The 21,607-nt window shown below is 41.8% G+C and overlaps 1 protein-coding gene across 2 annotated transcripts in view; it reads left to right on the top strand.

Moving 5' to 3' along the window:
• The window catches only part of MMS22L (MMS22 like, DNA repair protein), a 92,122-nt gene that overhangs the window by 61,072 nt on the left and 9,443 nt on the right, over window positions 1-21,607 (top strand). For both annotated transcript variants that reach the window (XM_075597500.1, XM_075597501.1), the window contains 6 exons: window positions 11,026-11,207; window positions 14,251-14,401; window positions 17,873-18,009; window positions 18,455-18,597; window positions 19,092-19,251; window positions 20,968-21,137. In XM_075597500.1, coding sequence (XP_075453615.1) covers window positions 11,026-11,207; window positions 14,251-14,401; window positions 17,873-18,009; window positions 18,455-18,597; window positions 19,092-19,251; window positions 20,968-21,137 — 943 coding nt within the window. The remainder of the gene's footprint in view (window positions 1-11,025; window positions 11,208-14,250; window positions 14,402-17,872; window positions 18,010-18,454; window positions 18,598-19,091; window positions 19,252-20,967; window positions 21,138-21,607) is intronic.

The following is a 21,607-nucleotide window of genomic DNA, read 5'->3' as shown; positions in this document are numbered from 1 at the left end:
ACAGCACAGCCACCAATGAATACCACTTGCGCCCCCTTCACATGGGCAAACATGACAGGGGTCATTCCCCGATCACTCAGCAGTACCACTGCCAGCAGGTCCCATCTCAGGGCCCCTTAGCCCTGTAGCAAGACTTCACATTCACAAATACCTGGGTATTAGTAGCAACAACTTCACTAGCAAGTATACATAATTAGGTAAAGCCCTCCGTCAACATAGTAGCAGAAGTGTCCCCCATGCAAAGATAACGAACACAACCCCAGTCATGACAGACATGTAGTACAAACTTTGCATAGGGAAAACAATGGTAGCAAAATCCAAGGGAAGAAGGCAGTCAGGATCCGGCTAGTATAATTCCAGTTTGCTTTCACATTATGAGATTTCCCATAGCAGCAACACAAGTGCTAATTCGGGGTCAGAACCAGATGATCCCTCAGAAAACACACCACCCCATTATATAAATCACACAAAAGCAGCTCAATTCTATGAACCAGGTGCAAAACGTATTGGAGAAGGTTAATGCAGTAGAAGGTTGTACCAGTAGATCACTTTATGCCCACCTACCTCTGTAAACGGAAAGTAAACGTGAACGTTTAAGAGTTAGCAGGGGAGGGCAGCAAGAAACAATAAGCATAAGATTATTGGTAACTGATTAATGGTTTCCTAATACTTGGTAGCTTTTACAAAAAAAAAGAGAGAGAGATGCCCCGAACAGTGCGGGCATGTACTGAAATACATAGATCTAATGCACTCCATGTATTGGGGCGGGGAGGAACGGAAATTTGAAGATGAATGATGAAAGAAAATGTATGAGTCACAAAGTATGTATGGCAACAAAGTATTGAATTTTAGTACCAAAGACATTGATCTTTTAGTTAAAGCAGCAGTCCAAGCTTTCTTTTTATTTTTTCCCCCCTTTATTATGTGCATCAATACAATCCACACAATGATAAGTAATTAGCTAAGTTACCAATCGATCCGTTCCCCTGTTATCGGTCAGCGAAGATTCGGCTTGGGGACTCACTAAATGGCTGTCAGTGCAGCAGAAGAGGACGAAAGATGCAAAGTTCTGTGGGGGAGATCATGTGACCGGGCAGTCACTAGATACAATTGGTGCACTGCTAGAGAGAAGACAGGTCTCAAAAAGGGGTGTGCCAGAGCTTGTTTCAGAAGAGGAAGGGGATGTGACTTTGTAAATAGTTACTATAGAAACAAAAAATGCTTGTTACATTATAATACATTCAGAGTGGTTTAAAAAAAATATGTGCTCCAAGTATTTTCTCATAGTACAGAACTGATTTATATATAAAAAAAAGAAAACACATGTAGAATATTGCTTGGTCTGCAGCTTTAAAGGTAGTCCCAACAGAAATATTTAACCCCTTTGCAAAAGAGCCAGGCAATCGACCATTGACAAAAAGCAAGAGTGCTGGGCAAACGAGCGGCCGTGTACCAAGCGTTTGTAGGTTTAATCACACTTGGACGCACTGCAGCAGATTCCACCCAGTAAAAAGCTGTTCAAAAAGTACAGGTGGTCCCCGTAGTGTATCTGCAAACAGTGCCCCTTACAGAGGCAGCAACTCTAACTAACTACACAACCTACTGAAGTGGCTGCAGGAATACCCCAAAAGAGACATGGCAACATTTTTAGTTTCAAGTTTCTCTATACTAGTGCCGCACACGGTAATCGCAATCTTAAATCAACCACTGAACACGAAAAAAATTAAGGAATTAAAATTGGGGCGCATGGCTGGCCCGTTTAACTCACCACCTCTGCTAAATTGATCATCTCCCATTTAGAAGTAGTAACTTAAACGCTGGGAAAATGTAGGCTAATACATAACCTACCAGAGTGGGTCAGTGAATGACACCTTATATAAAGACCCGTATCGCTTGCAATACCAATCATTCAACACCACCATTAGCTAAATCAAGTCATGTGGCAGTGGGGTTCGCGGCAAAATTAAGACACCCAAGTAGCATTTAGGCTACTAGCACTTAACAGTTTCAGGTACATGGTTTGCAGATTTGATGGACAATATTTTAATAGGTTAATGCTTCCCAATGGGCAGCACCTATTTCGAGGCATTGAACTCCTTTTTTACAAATTGTGTTAGGAAGAAAAATGGAAATTTAAACTATTACCCATTACCATGATGATTTTCTCCTCGCCTGCTCTCCCAGCTCACAAGTTTGCAAAGCTTTTCCCAACTATTTGCAATGTGGATGCGGGGACCAGCTGTAAGGTTGGAACCTAGCAGCCACAGGCAGTTGTAGTAATTGTACTTAGTTATAGCATACAAGTGAGGGGGATGTAGCGAACTCCAAGTTGATTATAATGGTCGGGCTTTGTGTGCCCATAGTTTTAGGCCGGCTGTCTCTGTTTCGATAAATTTATGTAGATTAGTAAATAAAGCTCTGACCTCTTGATTACCCACGGCAGTAGGATATCCAACTCCGTTATTTCGCAAGGGGGAGCATTATCTGGTGGAATGCTTGTAAACAGGCCTAAGATCAGCATCATAAACCGTTATGTACGTAGGTTAAACATAGGTAGGATATTAGAATCATACTGTTGAGTAAATGTCTTCGGGTTGTAAAAATGTAATTACTAGCCTCAAAAAGTAGAAAGCAGGCGGTTATAAGTACACTACCTGAATCTCGCAAAGTCATTGCTGACCATGCAAATCATGATCACAATAGGACATTTGTTAAATGTTTAGCTTTAGAAAATGTGGCCTAATGCTCCTATAGTGTGCAGTGCAATCCTGTTTATCCCAATTTAAAAACAACAGGACACGTAATGGTCCAATTCGTGTTAGTTTCCGAAATAACTGAACAGTGTGATTTGTCTTTTCAACAATACATAATAAAGCAAATATTTGGCATTTTTAGTTCCTTTGTGTGACGGTGTGCTCACCACAAACAAGATGGGACCGTGCTGCTGAAGTGGGGTAATATATATAACGCCAACCCACAGCCGCGTGAGCGCGTCTGGAGTGGTAGAGAAGTCGAGGTAGCCGGGTCAGGGTAGTAGAGGTGAGAATGGTCGTAATACTTGCCGGGGTCAGTATTGGGTGGGTGCTTTAGCCGAGGTCAGGATTGGAGAGGTGAGGATCGTCGAGAGTAAGCCAAGGTCAGGGATGGAGAAATGCGAATGGTCAAACGAAGCCGGGTCAGGAGAGTAGAAGAGTGGAGTCCGAAGGCAAGCAGGGTCAGGTAACAAGGCAAGGCAGACAAGGCTGGAACAGAACAGACAGATTATGCTCAGCCGTTGAGCCTCTGGCTCTGCTGAGAATTTACAGGAAGCTGTGACGAATCACAGCAAGAGGCGTGTTGCTGAGCAGGTTCTGATAGGAAGCTCCGCTGCAGGAGGCAGGTGTGCGGAGTCATCCAGATTATATATTTAATGTGATCCAGGTGCACGCCGTACACTAATGACGTCATCACGTGGATGCACCTGGGAGGCAGGGCCAGCGGAGTCGGCAATTAGGTCCGCGCTGGCTGTGCGCACGCTCCTATGATGATAACAGGCTCCAGGGTGAGGTTTGGGAGCGATGCTGGTATCTGGATGTATGGAGGGTAAGGTTTGCGTGCGCCGACCGCGCGGCGCCTCATGGATCCTTACACTTTGTAAATTAAAAATGGATCTGTGCCCGTAAATGCGGTGGTGCTTGTCAATTAAGTGTTTCCTCAACCTATATCCCACTATGTCCCTGTCAGAGGGCCAGTAAGGAGGGGGAATGGGGTAGAGTTTGCCTGTGCAGGCTCCTTTATGGCACCTAAAAGGGAGGAGGTATAGAAAATTAAGCCTTCTGAAAACTGAAGATTGCTTAATAAAAATAAAAATATAAGTGCATTAGGAGTTTGTTTCCTAGTATCTCCAATAAACCTTTAATTGAAATAAAAGATTTGAAGATCTCAGATTACTAAAGATGTCTATGTGGTGTTTGGTCCTCTCTCTCAACCTGCCACCTTGCAGTCGCTTACAGGCTACATTCACTCACTGCCTTCCAGTTATGCCCGGCCAGTAAGAGGTGGCCTTGTTCGTGTTGGATACAGAGGCACCGCTCTCATTCTTCAGCCTAATTGCTTTGGCATGAAGAGCCTCTTCAGCTCCTATGAGAACAATCTGCTGCGTGTTGGGTGACACCTTAGATCGTATGGGAGAAAACGGGTGACCCAGCTTCAATAAGTAAATCTAATATCTGAAAGCTGTTATTCCTGAGAAAAATGTAAACTTGTGAGATGGGGAAAGAAAAGCGTTCTAGGAGACCACTGTAAATTGGACTTCTTTAACTGGCAACCATGATGATTGTGAGGGAAACAATCTGTAATGGAAGGTTAGCTTTTAACATATGCTGCCAAAGCTGTAATAACAGGGGACTGTCTTTTTGGTCCTGGGCGGTGTAAGAAACAAATTGGTTGATAAAAAATAAATTGTAGGAAAAGCAAAACGTATCTGGAATATCGTTAAAAAAAAATTCTCAATTGTAAAATTGCATCCTTATTGATAGATTTATTTGGCAGTTCTTCGAGGAACCATTACAGTGAATCCTCCGTCTTGGGGTCTTTTTGCTTATTAACTCATTCCTTATTTAGATTTATGAAGTTCTGTAAAAGCTATATTACAGTGAACTCAACTGTAATAATAGTGAGTTGTACGGATTAGACTACATTCTTTGTTTATTGATCACATTTTACAAGTGCACCACAGAAAATAAGAATTATAATGTGATAGACGCCAGTGTGAATGTGACGGGCATGGGTAACCAGACTATATAATAACGGTTAAGCCCTCTGGTTACCCTTGGATCCCGTGGGACCCCTGCAGCAACCTAGCACTATAAGCCAGGGGCCAGGTATCGTTGCATGAAAAGTTAAAGTGACCCCTGTTTTTCCACTTTCCATGTTCCCTTTACGCCAGACTCATGAAACTTACTGTGTGGAAGTTTTAGGTGGGATATTTGGGTAAGAATGCAATTATTTTGTTTGCAGGAGTTCAGGGCCCGGAGCTACCGGTAGACCTTAATTCAATCCGGTGAGTAGGCATGATTTGCCGGTACACGCGTGGAATTACACCAGGGCTGCCCCTTGTGCCCCAGACTCCTGGTTTTTGAGCCTCGATATCTCAGTCCTATATCCCTTACAGTTGTGAGTCTCCCCAAGGTACCCCATGTATTAATGTTTTGTGTACTCTATATATTTATTATAATGCTCTATGCAGTCAGCCAGGGCATCTGCTTAAGGAGCCAGCAAGTCTGCATAGAATCCGTAGTTCAAAGAGGAGACCAGATGTTGAGAGGTGTCGGGGTGCTATGTGGACGGGGCAGGGCGGAGTACTGAGTCTGGAGAACAGGGTCCCCCTGCGGGGAGGATCATCTGGTCTGCCAGACTTAGTGGAGCCTGCCCACTAGGTGGCAATGAGTTGACTGGGGGAAGTGGCAGAATGTTGACGCTTTTCCCATTGGTCAATTAATATGTCCCGTCCATGGGGCAGCCCGAGCCGACTTGGCACGCCCCTCCTCTGACGTGAGTCAAGAGACGAGCCCCTATTTCTATTGGCTAAAGTGGAAGGGTTTCCACCTTCTACCTCCATGCTAAGGATAGCTTAGCGGAGCATACGTAAGGAGATGGCCGAGGCAGAGAACGAGACCTTCCGGTGACTTGTGTCGATGATGCTAAGGTGGGTTTTTCCAAGGTTGCTCTGTTGCAAATGACAGCAACCGGCTTCGTTTTGAAGCTAGGAAAGTCTGCCTCGCAGAGACTAAGTCCCGTCTTTTGTGCCCAAGTTCTGAGAATCGAACGTAGCGGTCGTGGCTACGAACTGATGCCGAAAAAAGAACCAGGAGAACCGGGTTGATATCCCGGTCAGGGTAAGCTCACCCAAGCGGGCACCTAGGAAAGCCTAGATTTTTCCCCCAGGCCCCCATCAAGTGTATTTTTAACTGTTTCTTGTGTAATTCTTTTTGTACGTGGGTTTACCAAAATAAACACAATTTGTTTTCACTACCTTGTTTTGCCTAATATATGATCCCGGTAATATATAAATGGTGTTAAAAGTTCCTGGTCTCCCGTGACAGTGAACATTTATTTCAACATTCTTCTAAAATGCCTTTCATATCCTATGTCTGGCAGGGGAAATTCCTTTTTTTTTTAAATGTAATTAGTGCTGAATGAATAGACGAGGGTAATTTTAGGTAGATTTTTATTAACAGAGTGTGCACACTATTAAATACTAGTCTGTTTGATAAATTCAGACATCCAGGTTATACTGTAATGCCAATATGTTAGTGTTATAAACTAGTGTAATCTAGAAAATAGGAAGGAAATGCATTGTTATTCACACCAAATGGTAGTGATTCGGAGATTTGAAAAACTTCACTGTACATTTTCAGCTATATATTTAACACTTTCTATGTGCAGGATATATTCAGGCAAGATGTAACATTGCTCTATATAAAAATTGTGAAAGATGTCACTAAGTTTTTCAAATGTGATCCATGGTTTATCTTTAGAGCACTAAGGTCACAGGCACTATTCTGATATACTATGATGGACATCTAAACCTAAAACATAAAACACATGACATTTTATATGATGCTAAAATCATAATGTATGATTTAAACATGAACACACAGGTTGGCAGTGCAGTGGATGAAATGCCTATAATTCTATTTCTGACATCTCGGTGATGGTTGAGGGAGACCCATAGTTATTCTCTTACTGTTATAGTCCGTTTTGATTTATTTTAACATTGCTGCAAGAAAGGGGGAAGGAAAACAAAGAGTAAGTTTACAAGACTGACTGCTAATTGTATTGATACTCATTGGAATTGTGTGTCTTGACAAGTGTATACCAAAAAAAAAATGTGCTAAGCAGAGGAAAGTATTTGACTTGCATCATAGATGTGTAGTTATCTTGATTTAGTCAGTAGCAATCTGAAAACAAACACTTTAATTGAATAAATCTTACCAGGACTTGCCCTAGTAATTGTGAATATTAACTGTACTTACAGCACTATAATATATTTTAGTAACAAGATAAATTGCTATAATCCTAATAATAGTATTTTAAAGGAGTATTGTAGATTAGAATCTGTTAATATCATGGAGAATGTTTTTTTTTTTCCAGTGTGTTTCGAAGACTTGTATTTTAATACTCCATTACCTCTTCATATTGACAAATACATATTAATTGTGGGGATATCTCCCCTGCCCTACACTTGTTCCCGAAATTCTTCCCGATGTAGTTACCAGGTTTAAATCTCTCTCCAGGGCAAACATGGTCACAAAATCTCAGGCCAACATGACCAGTTTGTGCCTTCCTATTGGACAATGGAAAGTACTGTATAAGAAACAGGGCTCCACAGAATTTTCAAAATTAATTTATTGCCAACAAATTGACTGACGTTTCGGCCTCAATTGGCTTTTCTCAAAGCATCGTTATGCCATTCTGCTTTAAGAAAGGCCAATTGTGGCCGAAACGTCAGTCAATTTGTTGGCAATAAATTAATTTTGAAAATTCCGTGGAGCCCTGTTTCTTTTACTTTCCATTGTAAGCTGGATCATCACAGAGAATCCTGAACCAGGAGCACCGGTAGCTGTATTTTTATATTATTGTTATGTGGTGTGCAGCATTTCCCCTTTAGTTCCTATTGGACAGCCCTTTCAATCTTGTTTAAAAAAAACGGAATACCTGTAACTTCACCAGTATCTCAGGAATTGGATTGTCCCGTAGTTGAGAATAAGTTGCTTGGCTGTGCACCTTCACCGGGATTGCTGCTGTAAATCAGGAGCTGTCTGTGGTGCTGAAATGTAGAATAGATGGGTACCTTGATCTCCAAAGCGGACTGTAGATATTTTGAGTTGCAGTGCAATTGTATATTATTTTTGTTGATTTAATAGGAGGTCCCATGAATTGGAACCAAATACATGACTGTGCCACTCTGCTGATGGCTCCAGCCACTGAGGTATCCTCTGTCGAAAAGGGGCTTGCTTTATTAGTCAGCAGTTTAGAAAAAGGAAGAAAAGGCTAGGGGATGCTCATTATTTTAATGAGAGAGGTGCTGTTTGTAATGACATGTGGAATATTTGACACTTCTCCGTGTTCCAGGAAGCTTTAGTGTATGCACTACAATACAGCTATGTACAGCTGGCTGCTTTCCTATTCATATACTGTACTTATTTTTGTATTTTAAAGGATACAGTTCTGCAGGAAGAAAAAGTGCTATGTTGATGTAATGATGTTAAAAGGGACAATTCCCTCTGCAAGTGTAATGTTGTTTAAGGGGTGGGGTGGGGGGTTCACCATACTGTAGAGTAGAAAATCTGTTTTCACCGCCTGGTTTTTTCTTGCTCATTGATTATTTTTTAAACGTGTATTTTATTCCTAAAAAATTAGCCCCAGAAATAATGCTAAGAGATAATGGTGAAAAGCATTGCTGCAAACCTGTCTGAGACATGTGAATGTGCTCACAAGTTGTATTTTTATTTGGGGTAATGACCTACAAATGAACACAGTGTGTCACGTTTTGCTTCTTACCCATTTAAACATTGACCCCTACAAGCTTATGCCTGCCGCATTATGCAGTTTTTTAGCACAGCCTGGGTTAATGATTTGCATAGCCAGTAAACCTACTCAAACAGCTGTTTCGACCTTTTGGGTCTCATCAGTGTGAGATTGGTTACTGGCCTTGCAATGTGAAGCTAAACGTTAGGGTGAATAACAAGTACAGTAACATGCCCCTGGAAAAATCCTGCTGCTGATCCCAAATCACTTGGCAGGGGATTTCCCTTGCACATTTACTTATACTAAAAATGTATTTTTAAAATTTCTTGCCAACTATACAATCATTTCACAGCGATGCTGGGAAGCTTCAGCAGTGTTCCCTGGCTGGAGTTCTGCAATTTGTTCTGACCCTGCTCTATTATAATGGAACGGAAAAAAGACAGCTGTGCACACATGCTTATATTGTCCAGTCAGAGTAGGATTTCCAGTAGCAATTCACGCTGCTTGTGTCTCCCACTAGTACTTACTACTATCCTCTATTCTTATCAAGGAGGATGTTCCAGCCGGCAGCAGCAACACTGCCGACGAGCCACTCAATAACAAGAACATTGCCAAACCCTTCAATGTTGGCATGCAGATCTGTGTATTTGTATTGGGTGTACGTATATGCTTCCAGGTCTCCCAAAGTTCATCATCTTTTTAAAAGTAAATTGAACGTGGCGCCTGGCCTGTTTTTGTCCTAGTTGTGAGTTTACCCGGCTTCCCACATCACATCCACTAAAGGACAGTAGTTAGTGGAAGGCCGTTGTGCTTCACAGCTGTGAATATCTCTGGAGTATCATGACATTTGTACTGTAGGTCTAAATTCTCAAGGTAGGAGGAGTTTGTGGTGGTCGGAATCCATGTATTTTTTATAATGTAGCATGTTAATTATGATCTTTCCTTAAACACCTGCAAGTCATTTCTAAAATAATTTTTTTCTCATTGGTAGAGTGGGAAAAGAAGCAAAAGCATCTGCTCCTCCGATACAAAAGCAACACAAGAAATAATCAGAGACTAACCGTGAAACACACTGTAATCTTATCAGCATTTTCTCCCTTCAGTTCAGTTTAAGTACAACATTGTGACTCAACACTTATCATGGTTTAAGTCACTGCATTCCTCTGTGCTTTTATCATCTCAATATCTAGGCTGTGATTTTACAGGGCTGTTTGTAGAATTTAATAAAGCAAATGTAATAATGTAGCCAGTGCTTTAATGCACGTTCACAATTGGGTTGACCAGAAGATAAATGGAAACAGCAATGATGGTGCGTTTCTGCGGATTGTTTTTAATAAGCATGTTATTTAGTTCATCAGCCTACTGCAGCAATGCTTTGAGCCTGGCTCTGCCAGACAAATTTGTTAATGCCTTTTTCCCCTCCCCCCCCTTCAGGGAACATTGATTCCCCACAGACATATCTCTATTAAACCTCTAGAAAGTCACAACTTCCAAATTAGATTAAGTAGCAAGCATGGTACTAGAGGAATCAACGAAAATTGAGTGTATTATTGAATTCATGCCACATTGTCTGCAGAAGAGATGCTTTTTTTTTTGTCCTTCCTGTACTAACAAAGATGGGGACGCAGCCTTGTAATATAATTTTCTAAATGTATTGGGAAATCTGCTGCCCGGCCTGCTCTGTGGCCGCTGAGACGTTTCTGGGCTTATAGAAACACAGGTTTCTCCCTGGTTGTAAGAAAGGTGCACCCTGCATGTTATACACATTTTTATTTGTTCAGTTGGATGTTAAAGGAAATGCCAGACCACACACACATTGTGCTGCACACCTACTTATTAATGAAATGGAATTAACCTTTTTGCTGTCTGCAAATCCTTTATAAGCACAGGGAAAGCTATGAATACATAAGTAATTAGAATTAAATTGGTGCTGCCCGACATGATGTCATCGTCATTCATCCGCCCAGGACTGGACTAGTCATTTCTTGGAGGTGCTGATGCAAGGAAATGACACACGAAACATTCCGGTTTTATTGTCAACGTGAAGCAACTGTAAAAATAGCGCTAATCGTAACTTCTGTTTTTACTTTACGAATCAGCCTGCTGCTTGCCATAAATGTTAAAACGCCGTTTTTTTTTTGTTTCTAAATATTTAATATGTAAACATAAAGAAAAAACCTTTTGGGCTACTATTGGCGGACAACCTCTGTTGGAGAACATGATGTGGCAGCCATCTTTCATATGCCCTGTCATTTGTTCACATTGTATGCTGTTTCTGCGTATAACTGGATGACAAACGAGTGCTTTCCACATGCACATTCTTGTCCTCTGATTTCTATTTAACAGTATTTCCCTTAGGTTAATTCAAATGGGTGTTTTTATTTCTAGCATTTGCAATTAACCCCCTCCCAGCAGGAGGTGCCGGTGCAGAGAATATGTGCAGGCATGCTGTGAAAATGTTCTGTTTGTATTGATTGGTCTCTAAGAAGGTGAATTATGGTCTTTTTTTTTCAGGAGCATCCACAGTCGCTCAGCCCAAGGACGTGGGAACACAGGCACCCACGCACAGTCACTGTCGCTGACTAAAGAGCACCATCTAGCTGTGGCTAGCGCTCTCTGGAGAAATTTCTTCCCCTTCTTGAAGAGCTTGAGACTGTCACAGACGCCTCACTCCCAGCTAGCTGACACTGCTGCAGGTTGGTGCTCTGCTGCCCGGCTTACTCTGTGACTCGCTTACACTACGAGGTCATTTCTGATCTTTTCTCCATTCTTGTCTTTGTTCATCTTGCTCCTTGGAGAATAAAAGAGGAATTAATAGAAATAAAGAAACGGTTCCGGTTTTAGGGTCCTTCTTACACAAAGTTTACATTTCAAAAGTAACATAATTAGATCACAAATCCATAACAAGTTGTTAGATTTCATAAAGTGTGTGTGTGTGTGTGTGTGTGTGTGTGTGTGTGTGTGTGTGTGTGTGTGTGTGTGTGTGTGTGTGTGTGTGTGTGTGTGTGTGTGTGACAATCGGCGCTATAGTGCTCACTTGGTTAATGATAAAATGGTGTAGAAAAAGAAAAACAACTATTGTTAACTGTAAATGTGAATTTACTAAATGTGAATAAAATCACAACTGAGGTGTGATGTGTGTGTACGTATACAGGTGAAATGATAACATGGTGGTTAAATATTATTAAACATGCGCAAATAATAACAAATATCAATTAGACTCAAAACCATTAACAAGTCCAAAATAGTCCATGGGGAATATTAGTTACCAACATGTAGGGAATATAAAGCAGCTTATGGCGGGAACAAACTGTTCCATGGAAATTCTAGAATGCAAAAGGGAAGAAAACAAGCACGTGCTGCATAGCACAGATACATTTACTTTTATAAAGTGATGTATTAAAGCTGCAGTTAAAGCAATATCCTACATGTGTGGGGTTTTTTTTTTTTAATAAATCATTTCTGTACTATGAGAAAATACTTGTAGCTTTTAAAAAAAAACTATTTTTAATGTATTCTAATGTAAAAAGCATTTTTGTTTCTATAGCAACCATTTACAAAGTCACATCCCCTTCCTCATTTGAGACAGGGTCTGGCACACCCTGTTTGCCATCTCTCTAGCAGTGCACCAATTATACCTAGTGTCTACCTAGTCACATGATCTTCCACACAGAACTTTGCATCTTGGGTAATCTTCTGCAGTGTAACAGTGATATAAAGAACCCCTGAGCCGAATCTTCAGCGATCGATTACAGGAGTACGGATCGATCGGCAACTTAGCTAATCACTTGTCAGTGTGCAGATTGTATTGATCAACATATTGAATGGAATTTTTTATTTATTTTTTAAACCGCAGATTGAACTGCAGCTTTAAGGTCAATATTAATAACACTCACTGTATATTCATTTAAAGCATCCCACTCTGGATCTATTGGAATAGATAACTGGAAAAATGTGGTGAGTAAATTTCGCCTCAAAGTATTTATTACTTGTCCGTTTGTATAATTGAACGTCGCATAAGTGCGATGAAACGCGCTGGGACATTGTTTGACTCTGCTATTCTGGAAGCCCGTTGTTTTTGCCTGGATTTCTCGGTGCACGGATTACTACCCCTGCAGAGATCGGCTGTGGAGAATGGGCGGTGCCTCTTTGAAATTTGCTGATTGGTTGACCGTGAAGTCTTCGTTACACTGCAATTTGTGGGACACAAGTTTACAGCTTACATCTATTCCCAGGACCTCCCCCCCCCCCCCCCTCCTTATCTGTGACATCGCTCTGGACGGCATTCCGGGTGTGATGCTGTGCCAGTAGTATCTATCCCCTCTACTCCGATAGAAACGGACATCTAATACCTTGAGGAGAAATTTACTCACCACAGCTCTCCCGTTATCTGTTCCAGTAGATGCAGACTGGTAACGTTGTATACCGAAGTGCTTTAAAGAATATATGTAAGGGTAGGGGTAGCCAGCCTCGCATAATAAAGGTGACGCCTGGCTGGCTGCCCCAATGTAACGACCGCCTCTGTGAGGCTCATTTTGGCCGGTGTATGTAATGTTTTGTGTAACCCCTTCCAGAAAAGAGCTAATCACTGTGTAATGTCTAGAAGGTGGAAAACTGTATGGTTTGGGGACTGGGGATTGTATAATAAAGAAAAGCACTTTTATACCCCATGTTAGAATGTAGCATTTTCCCCATACAATTAGTTAGCAAGCCAGTAATGTATTTTATGTTGTTAGCATTTCTCTGTGTGCAGACCCAGTAATTCACTTAACTGGACTGTCTGCAGAGAAATGCCAAGTCGTAACAAAGGCTGGCAGCGGCTAAGTACCGGGACAAATGGTGAGCGGGAAGGGCTGATTACCAGGTCCGGGGACGGACTCTCAGCAGTGTAGAGCCTTTGTTCCCCGTAGACACTGAGGCGCCTAACCAGCGGGAGGTATCGGGCTGGCCACCAAGGGAACCGTTGCCGGGTCTGAGCCCCGTAGGTAGGATTTGAATTGGCAAGTTCAAATTTGCCGCATGCCAGCAGGTCTGTCATTGAGGGACGTCCAGAGTGCTTAAGCCGGCCCCCTCCTCTGATTGGTGCAGCCGGGTGAGCCCCCGTTCTCCAATTTGTCTGCAGCCTGCAACCGAGGGCTATGTAAGGAGCGCGGCCGATCTACGAACTAGAACAGTTTGGGAGTTGATCGGTGACACGGCTGGCGGGATTTTCAAAAGTGCTCTGTGAAATAGCACTGTGCTTGACGGAGAAGTGCCAGAGAAGCAGGGGAGGAAGCCGTTCAGGATAAGCCTTCCGAAGCGGGCTCCTGCACCTAGTTGAGGCTATAGTCTTGTCCCTCTGACCCCCAGTTGGTGACTGTTGCACTGTGATTGTGTATTTTGTGTGTTTGCTGGCTTGCCAGAATAAACTCTCGTTTATTCAACTTCTGCGTCTGGTGATAGTGATCCCGGTGGTTTTGGTGTTAAAAGTTCTGGTCCCCCATAACAATATACACTTGTGTGAGTGTTTTTAATCTTGACATTAATACATCACCATTTAAAACTAAACTGATCTGTGCTATGGAGCATGTACTTTTCTTCCGTTTTGTGCATGTGTGTGTGTGTATAATGATATAAGTGCTAGAGTAAATATGTAGTTAACTCTACAGCATATTAAATTAATCCTACTTTTGCAATGCTTTATATCCTACTTAAATGTGAGTAGTTTCTGTCCCTGTCACAATCCATGTTTCTGATCAGGTTATGCTCTGTTGGCTTTGGACCTGCCTAGCAGTGCCCCTTCTGATCTCCAGCCCCAGCCACTTCTGTCAATGATGCAGCTGTTTGGATGGGATGATATGATCACACCCCTGCTGGTATCCCGCTATCTGAGCCATCTAATTCCAAACAGGTGAGAGCCCTGGGCCCATGTCCTGCTTACACCTTTCACAGGGATGTCACTTCTTTAGACTAGTCAATAAACAGGGCACACAGAGAAACGGCTTTCTACTACAGACCCAAAATATACAGTCTTCAAGACACAATAATGTGCGCCAATAACATGCTTGTTAATGAGAGGTTAAGGTTGTTGCCAAATATATTTTTAACCAAAGAAATTATTATACTGTGTGTGTGTGTGTGTGTGTGTGTGTACGCACACACACACCTTCACTGTACATAATGCCTTCCTTTGCTAGTCTGCATGCCTCACAGATTTACAGCTCGTCAGTTTCACAAACACCACATAAACACTGCAGACTTAACACATTTTGGATTAGAAATTCAAATAAGCACATGATAATGAAGTTCCCTGCGAGATTTGCATGCTATACAGAAAGCATTTACAACTCTGTCAGTTGGGTAGTGCAAAAAGACATTTACCTGGATCCTTTTGTACCCAACAGTTGGGTATGGACTAGTTTCCTTATTTTGATGGCTTATCTGACAATTTATGAATGGAAAGGAATGTTTTACTTTGTTTAATAATGAAGATTGACTTTCCTTCCTCCAGATCCACATATTTAATGTATGATAAAGGAGCCAGAAGCAGTGCCAAATGCATGTCTTGAAGGTGTAAAGAGGTCATGCACCTAGTGTGTTTGTAATTGTTTCAGTCTTTCACTGGAGCTGCTTTAGACACGTTATTAACAGGAATGATGGCATAGGCTGCATTGCCTTGTATGCATTGCAATGCTTTCTAGTACCTATTGAATTATTTTGACACCCTGTGACATTGTTGTTGACAAGGAATCTTTATTACATGTTTCTTATACAACATTTTTCAGCATACTGTAAATTGCTCCCACAGCAAAGGGCAATCCCTCTATTGAGAAATAACGCTTCGTTCTGTAGAACAGCCTGTTTCTTCATGGTGTTCCAAATAAGCATATTGTCATTTCATAGAGTGGATAGTTTCGCTGTATACCATGCATCTGCTTAAATTATCGACTAAGGATAAATAATAGAATACCAAGCTTTGATTGACATTTATTAACCACCGTAGAGCAGCTAATACTGTAGTCCTTTTTAATCTGCATTTTTCTGTATGCATTCAAAGGGCAGCATTTTTTTTTTCAATAAAATGACCAGTGAAACAAGAAAAATGTCCATCTCTTTTGTGCACTGATAAAGAACTTTGGTTTTCATCAGTTGATCTGGTGCAGTTAAATGCATGCAGCAGGGATGCAACCAAGCTCTATTGCAGACATTTTAGAGAACTCCAGCCCTCTCTTTCCCTCCCTGTCTTTTTCCCCTACTGCCCCCCCCCCCATAAATCTCCCTCTCTCTCTGTTCCCTCTCTCTTCCCCCCTTACTTACTCTTCCCCCCCCCTTACACTCCCCCATCACTCCTCCACCTCCCGCTCTCTTCCCCTCACTCCTTCATTCAAATCAAGCATTGATACTGATATTTAAGAATTGGAATTGATTTTAAAAAAATAAAGGGATTTCTCTCTCTCTCTCTGCGCCTCTCTCTCTCTGCCTCTCTCTCTGCCCCCTCTCTCTCTCTCTCTCTCTCTCTCTCTCTCTCTCTGCCCCCCCTCTCTCTCTCTGCCCCCCTCCCTCACTCTGCCTCCATCACTCTCTCTCTCTCTCTCTCTCTCTCTCTCGTTGCCTCTCTCTCTCTCTCTGCCTCTCTCTCTGCCTCTCTCTCTCTCTCTCTCTGCCTCTCTCTCTCTCTCTCTGCCTCTGTCCGTCTGTCCCTCATTGGAAATTGAACCTGCCCAGGGGAAGAATGGCAGTAGCAGTAGTAAAATGAATGAAAGTAAAGCACTTTATGTAACTACAACTGAATAAATAGAGACACACATCACACTGGATCCTGGGTTGCAAAACCATTACATTTTTGTTTCAAAGCTGCAGTTGCATTTCTGCCTTTATGGTGAATGTTCTATTACTTGCATGCTCCCGCTTCCCTTCATAGAGCTTCCGTCACATTTTCAGGTGTATATTGATTTGCTTGGGACGATTTTGCCAGAAAAGAGACATTAAATGTTCAAGGCTCACAGAGTTATAAATCAGTCCTTTTGAAAACCGTATCCCGTTTCATTTGCCCGTTTCAGGTGTAATTATAGCCTGTAATGCTGGCTGTGCAATATGACTTATATTTGATTTGGTGTTCAAAAAATGACTTTCTGTAAAGCAGATCACATTGGCTCCGTCCGGAGATGGAATGAGGGGCATGATGTTAGTTTCCACATGAAGCATCTGGTTGTTGGTTTGTGGAAACAGTTGCTGGCAGCTCCCCCATGTCACTGGTTGTGTATACTCCTATCCTCTGTTTATTTGTTTGGGAAAGTGCGCTGTTTGCCTGCTGACAGTATTTGTGTTACTAAGAGAAGAACATAAACATTTGTGGGGAGAGTTGAGCAAGCAGAAAAAAGACACAGCTTTTTTTAAACCATTTTTTAAAAGATTTTCCAGCACCTGTATGTAACTGGGTGAACCCAAACCCCCCCACCCCCCAGGATTTTTTTTATTTTCTTGGAAAGTATATTGCTGTCACATTGGCATCATTACATAGGCTGCATATAATTATACGTAAATCTGTATATTGCAGCTGTATTGACACCACTTTTTAATCACCACTTGCAGTGAGTGTATATATTGAGAAGAGTCACAAATCACTACATGTCTATGCAAGGAGTCCTCTGTTATTGGTTAACTTGCAGTATCCCGTGTGTGTGTGTGTGTGTGTGTGTGTGTGTGTGTGTGTGTGTGTGTGTGTGTGTGTGTGTGTGTGTGTGTGTGTGTTGCGTTGCGATGCGATGCACCGGCTGTACTTGTACAGTTTTCACTGACTTATTATAAACGGTGTTGCAGGCTCACTGTTATCAAGCTACCTTTGAGGGTTTCTGTTTTCTTTTATGCAAGTGCAGTCCGTAAACACATGGAGTATTGATGAAAGAAATTGCTAATTGGTACTGAAAGAAAGTACTTATTAGTACTATTTCAGTGAGTTGAAGAAAGACAGACCAGCATCTTCCCCTTCAGAATGTATTCCCAAAATACTGCAATATATTAATACTCTAATGTAAAACGTAACCATATTATATGTGAGATCCGAATGCTTCTTGATCAGAGGTTTCAAACCTTTTATGTTCTGTTTAGTTGTTGCAGATTTGTTTAACAATTTGAGATTACAGTTTAAAAAATCCTGACTTTCATTTAATTATTTGTGCTTACCTGTAGTCATAGGCGCTTTCCTTTCTGTACCGTGCCGTTATTCTTTTTGTTGGCTTTGTCCTAGTTCTGGTCGGCAATAATAAGCGTATATGGTGGGACCAGAAACGGTGCCATACGTTGTTTTATTAAGATACATTTCCAAGTGCTACAACTGCTCATTTTTGTAATCACTAGATGAATCTTCTCCTTATTTCCCTAGCGCATTAACGGAGGCCCTGTCTGGCATTGGATATTCATCTTATCAAGCCTTGTCAGTTCGAGCTTGGATTCGATGTATATTGCAAATGTTTATTGATCAACCAGTTGGTGCGGTGATAAGGACAGACTGTGAACAGAGTAAGTACGATCACAAGCGTAAGTGCTATATGTCACAAAATCAGATGTTCTGCATTTTCCGAAAATTATTTATATGTAGATATTACACAAGATTACACAGCGCCCCTCCCCCCCCCCCCCCCCCCCCCCCGATTTTAGATGTATGAAACGAAAATATCTAGCACAACAGAATTCTGCCTTTATTCTTTCCTTTTTCTCCTAATAGAGCATCAGCTTTTCTGTTACATGCTTTTCATTCCATGTGTTTCCATTGGTTTTAGTTTCTTGATTGCACCTTTTCATTATACTAAAAATGTGTAGTCGGATATCTGTAATGGCTGTTAAGTTATGAACTGTAAAGTGGGTCACCCAGAGACATAGGAGCGTTTATAATGGCCTGTTTGTGTGTAGGCTCTCTGGCTAAGGTGAATGAAATGGTTCTGGTTATTCCTGGTTCTAATAACAGACACCGTACTGATGGAGCAGCTGGGAGAATTAACCAGATTAGTTTTCAAACTACCAGAAGTCGAAAAACTCTTATCCAAAGGAAAGGTTGAACCTCAGTCTAACAAACAAGACCCCAAGAGTGCACTGCTCCAGTTTATCCAAGTAAGAAAGTTGTAAAAGGTTGGTGCATGGGCCCCCAACTTCCGGTGCGCTCCACTGATGCGCAGCTCAACTTCTCAACTAAGCCGGGCCCGCCACAACGAGGCAGAGGCTGGGCATGGGCGGGGCGGCTCTCCCGGGTCTCTCCCCTGTCAGGGGCCCTGCCAAGCAGCAGTGCAACACAGCAAGCACATTTACATGCACAGCAGCACCGCTACGTTACGGGGGAGGGAGCCCCTAGGCACGTGCCTAATGGATAACCCATCCCTGCTTAGTTGTTTATATATTATTTTAAAGCCCCTATAACGCACTCCATGTGCTTTTTTATTAATCCTATCCTTTGCAACCCTTCTTTGTATTTAAAATTATTAAAGGAAGGTGGAGATGTTATATGGCTTAGTATATTCACTTGCTACAATATATGTTGCTCTGCGTGACTGCACCTTAAAGACAATGTGCATTTTGTTTTATTTGATCAGCAATTCTCTCTTCTCTAGGCAGCTGGAATAACGTACAGTGGCCTGCAAACTCTGGCAGAAAAGTCTGCCATGGTATTGAAATGTCAGGAATACCTGGGAGATGTTCTGAAATATGTCAAACCATACCTGACTAAAAAAGAGCCTATGGAAGGGCTGCAGATCACTTACAGGACAATGGGTGAGCAGCGGTATTTACTGTAACGTTTGTAAACTGCTACCCTGAAAAACAGTCTCCTATTCAGTGTTATATCCGTAACAGTACATGTTCTCACAGACTGGGATAGGACAGAGCAGCACAGGTTTTGACATTTTTTTTATTTATATAGTAAACAAAAGAAATAACAAGCTGACATTGTATTCGTGCTTAGAGAACTGAACAAAGTACTTGTAATATAATTGTTTAATGTCGCAAACCATGTGAAATTAAACAGAACTTTTGCAAACGTATCCACTTTAGCCTAATGTTGCATTATGAATTTTGGCATTTTATCCAGACTCTGAAGTTGGGCTTTCTGAGAGGTGACCCAGTTGCTTACAATTTAGTGGAGGGTTCATTTACTTGCCAAATAGTCCCTTAAACCATATGTGGAGGGATACATTATTTATTTATTTATAAAATATTTTACCAGGAAGTAATACATTGAGAGTTACCTCTCGTTTTCAAGTATGTACATGGGAAATAAGTGACTGCATACTTAAACTGACTAAGGCTGCGGCCAGGGTGATGCTTAGCGGTCATCGTGCCTGTGACCGCACCGCGCTTAGCTTCTTGCAGAGACAAGTACATTTGTTTCTGTCGGTACGTCACGTGTGCGGTTTGCCCAATGAGGGTGAACCAGCTCAGTGATGTCATGAACACAACCACCACCACCCCCGAGCGCGCAACTGGCTAGCCACAAATCCCTCAAGCAAAATGAGCGCCGAGCGCCAGCGAGCTCTTATTCACCCTGGCCGCAGCCTTATTTCCAAGTTATCTTAGGCTGCGCTTACAGTGCCTGGCGATGGCGACGCAACGTCGCTCCAAAACAAATCCATTGAATCCGTCGCATGCGCTTATAGTAAGCACGACAGAGCGATCAAAAATTTGGAAGCCAGTGAAATTTCATTTATTTTTAGAGATAGTCGCCACATGTGACTGTTTCTAAACCAATCACAAAGCGGTACCCTCCTCCTTGGTGACGTCACTGGCCTTGTCGCCAGCGACGTCGCTTAAAACTAAAGTTTAACTCGCCAGTGGCGACGACTGACGTCATCGGTCGCGTCGCCGTCACTATAAATGCGGCCTTAAGCATGTTCACAGGTCTCCCCGATACAGTAAAAGTGACTCTCTTTAAAGGTACATAAGTATATGGACCCTCTACTAATGTGGTTTCTTTCTCACGCAAAATGTTGCTTAAATTGCTAAATTTAAGTCAATCTTGATAATAAATTTAACCACTTAAAAAAAACAAAAAAAAAAAAAACATTCACACCTCTTAATGATTTGTCTTTTACCAATAATACAAGGGAAAGGTACAGTGGGTGAATAAGAGCCTTCTAGCAAAAAAATAAAAAATAAACATTTGGTCCATTTTTTCTATTATTTAATCACCTGTAGTGATTTGAAAATAAATGGTACAAATAGTTACTTGTATGGAGAGCCAGCATTGCTGCTGACATCTGTATTGTCTCCTGATTCCCTGTACTGCAGACAGGAATTTAGTAGGAAAGCTGTTTTCTGTAGCCGCCAGATTACACAATTTGTCTCTGTTTTCCCCTGCTGGTTTGAATGTAGTGCTGTGCCTCATGAGAAATGTGTTCAAACCAGAAAATAGTCACATTGAATAGGCCCTCGGGGCATGCAGAATGTAGTGGGTTTGCTACTGTTCCGACGTGTCTCTTGTCTGCTTTACAGGATGCCTTGTGAGGTACTGGTCATTGATGTTGGCGACTTCCAAAGCACAGCAGCTCCTTTTCCGCATCATTGATTTCCTGCTTTTACCACATGCCTTGTTTCAGCAAGATAAGGGTTTGCCTCCAGCCATGCTCTCTGCCATCCGAGAGAGCCTCCCTCTGTATCTCCAGGTAAACGATCTGAGACCTGTTGTTGCTGCCTTTTTATATTGAACTACATCCACTGCAGACAAAACAGATACATGAAACTATGAAGAGAAAGCAAACCTAAAGCTTCAGGGGAACAAATCAAATACTCACAACAAATGGATATTATGATAGTCGGCTCTGGTCTCAATTGTGGTCTCCCCAATAAAAAAAATATATGAAGGCAGACTAGGGCAACTTTATTTTTAAAGCTGTATGGCGCGCAACCTTGAGATAATATTGTGTTAATATAATTCACAGGGAGTTTTGTTACATGTGTATTTCTGCATCAGGCAAAATGAACATGTACAAAATATTTAATTCTGTAGTATATATCAACATAAAATACATATCTCCGGTAACTTTCAGATTTTAATATGCAGCAGGGATCATTTCTGTATTGCGAGGAAGGGGAAGTCTCATTCTCTTCAGTCCTGGAGTGGTTTGTGACATGC

The sequence above is a fragment of the Ascaphus truei genome, chromosome 4, assembly GCF_040206685.1.
Source record: "Ascaphus truei isolate aAscTru1 chromosome 4, aAscTru1.hap1, whole genome shotgun sequence".
Taxonomy (NCBI): domain Eukaryota; kingdom Metazoa; phylum Chordata; class Amphibia; order Anura; family Ascaphidae; genus Ascaphus; species Ascaphus truei.
Note: the sequence above shows the minus strand (reverse complement) of the source record. Positions and strands in the feature narration are given on the sequence as shown.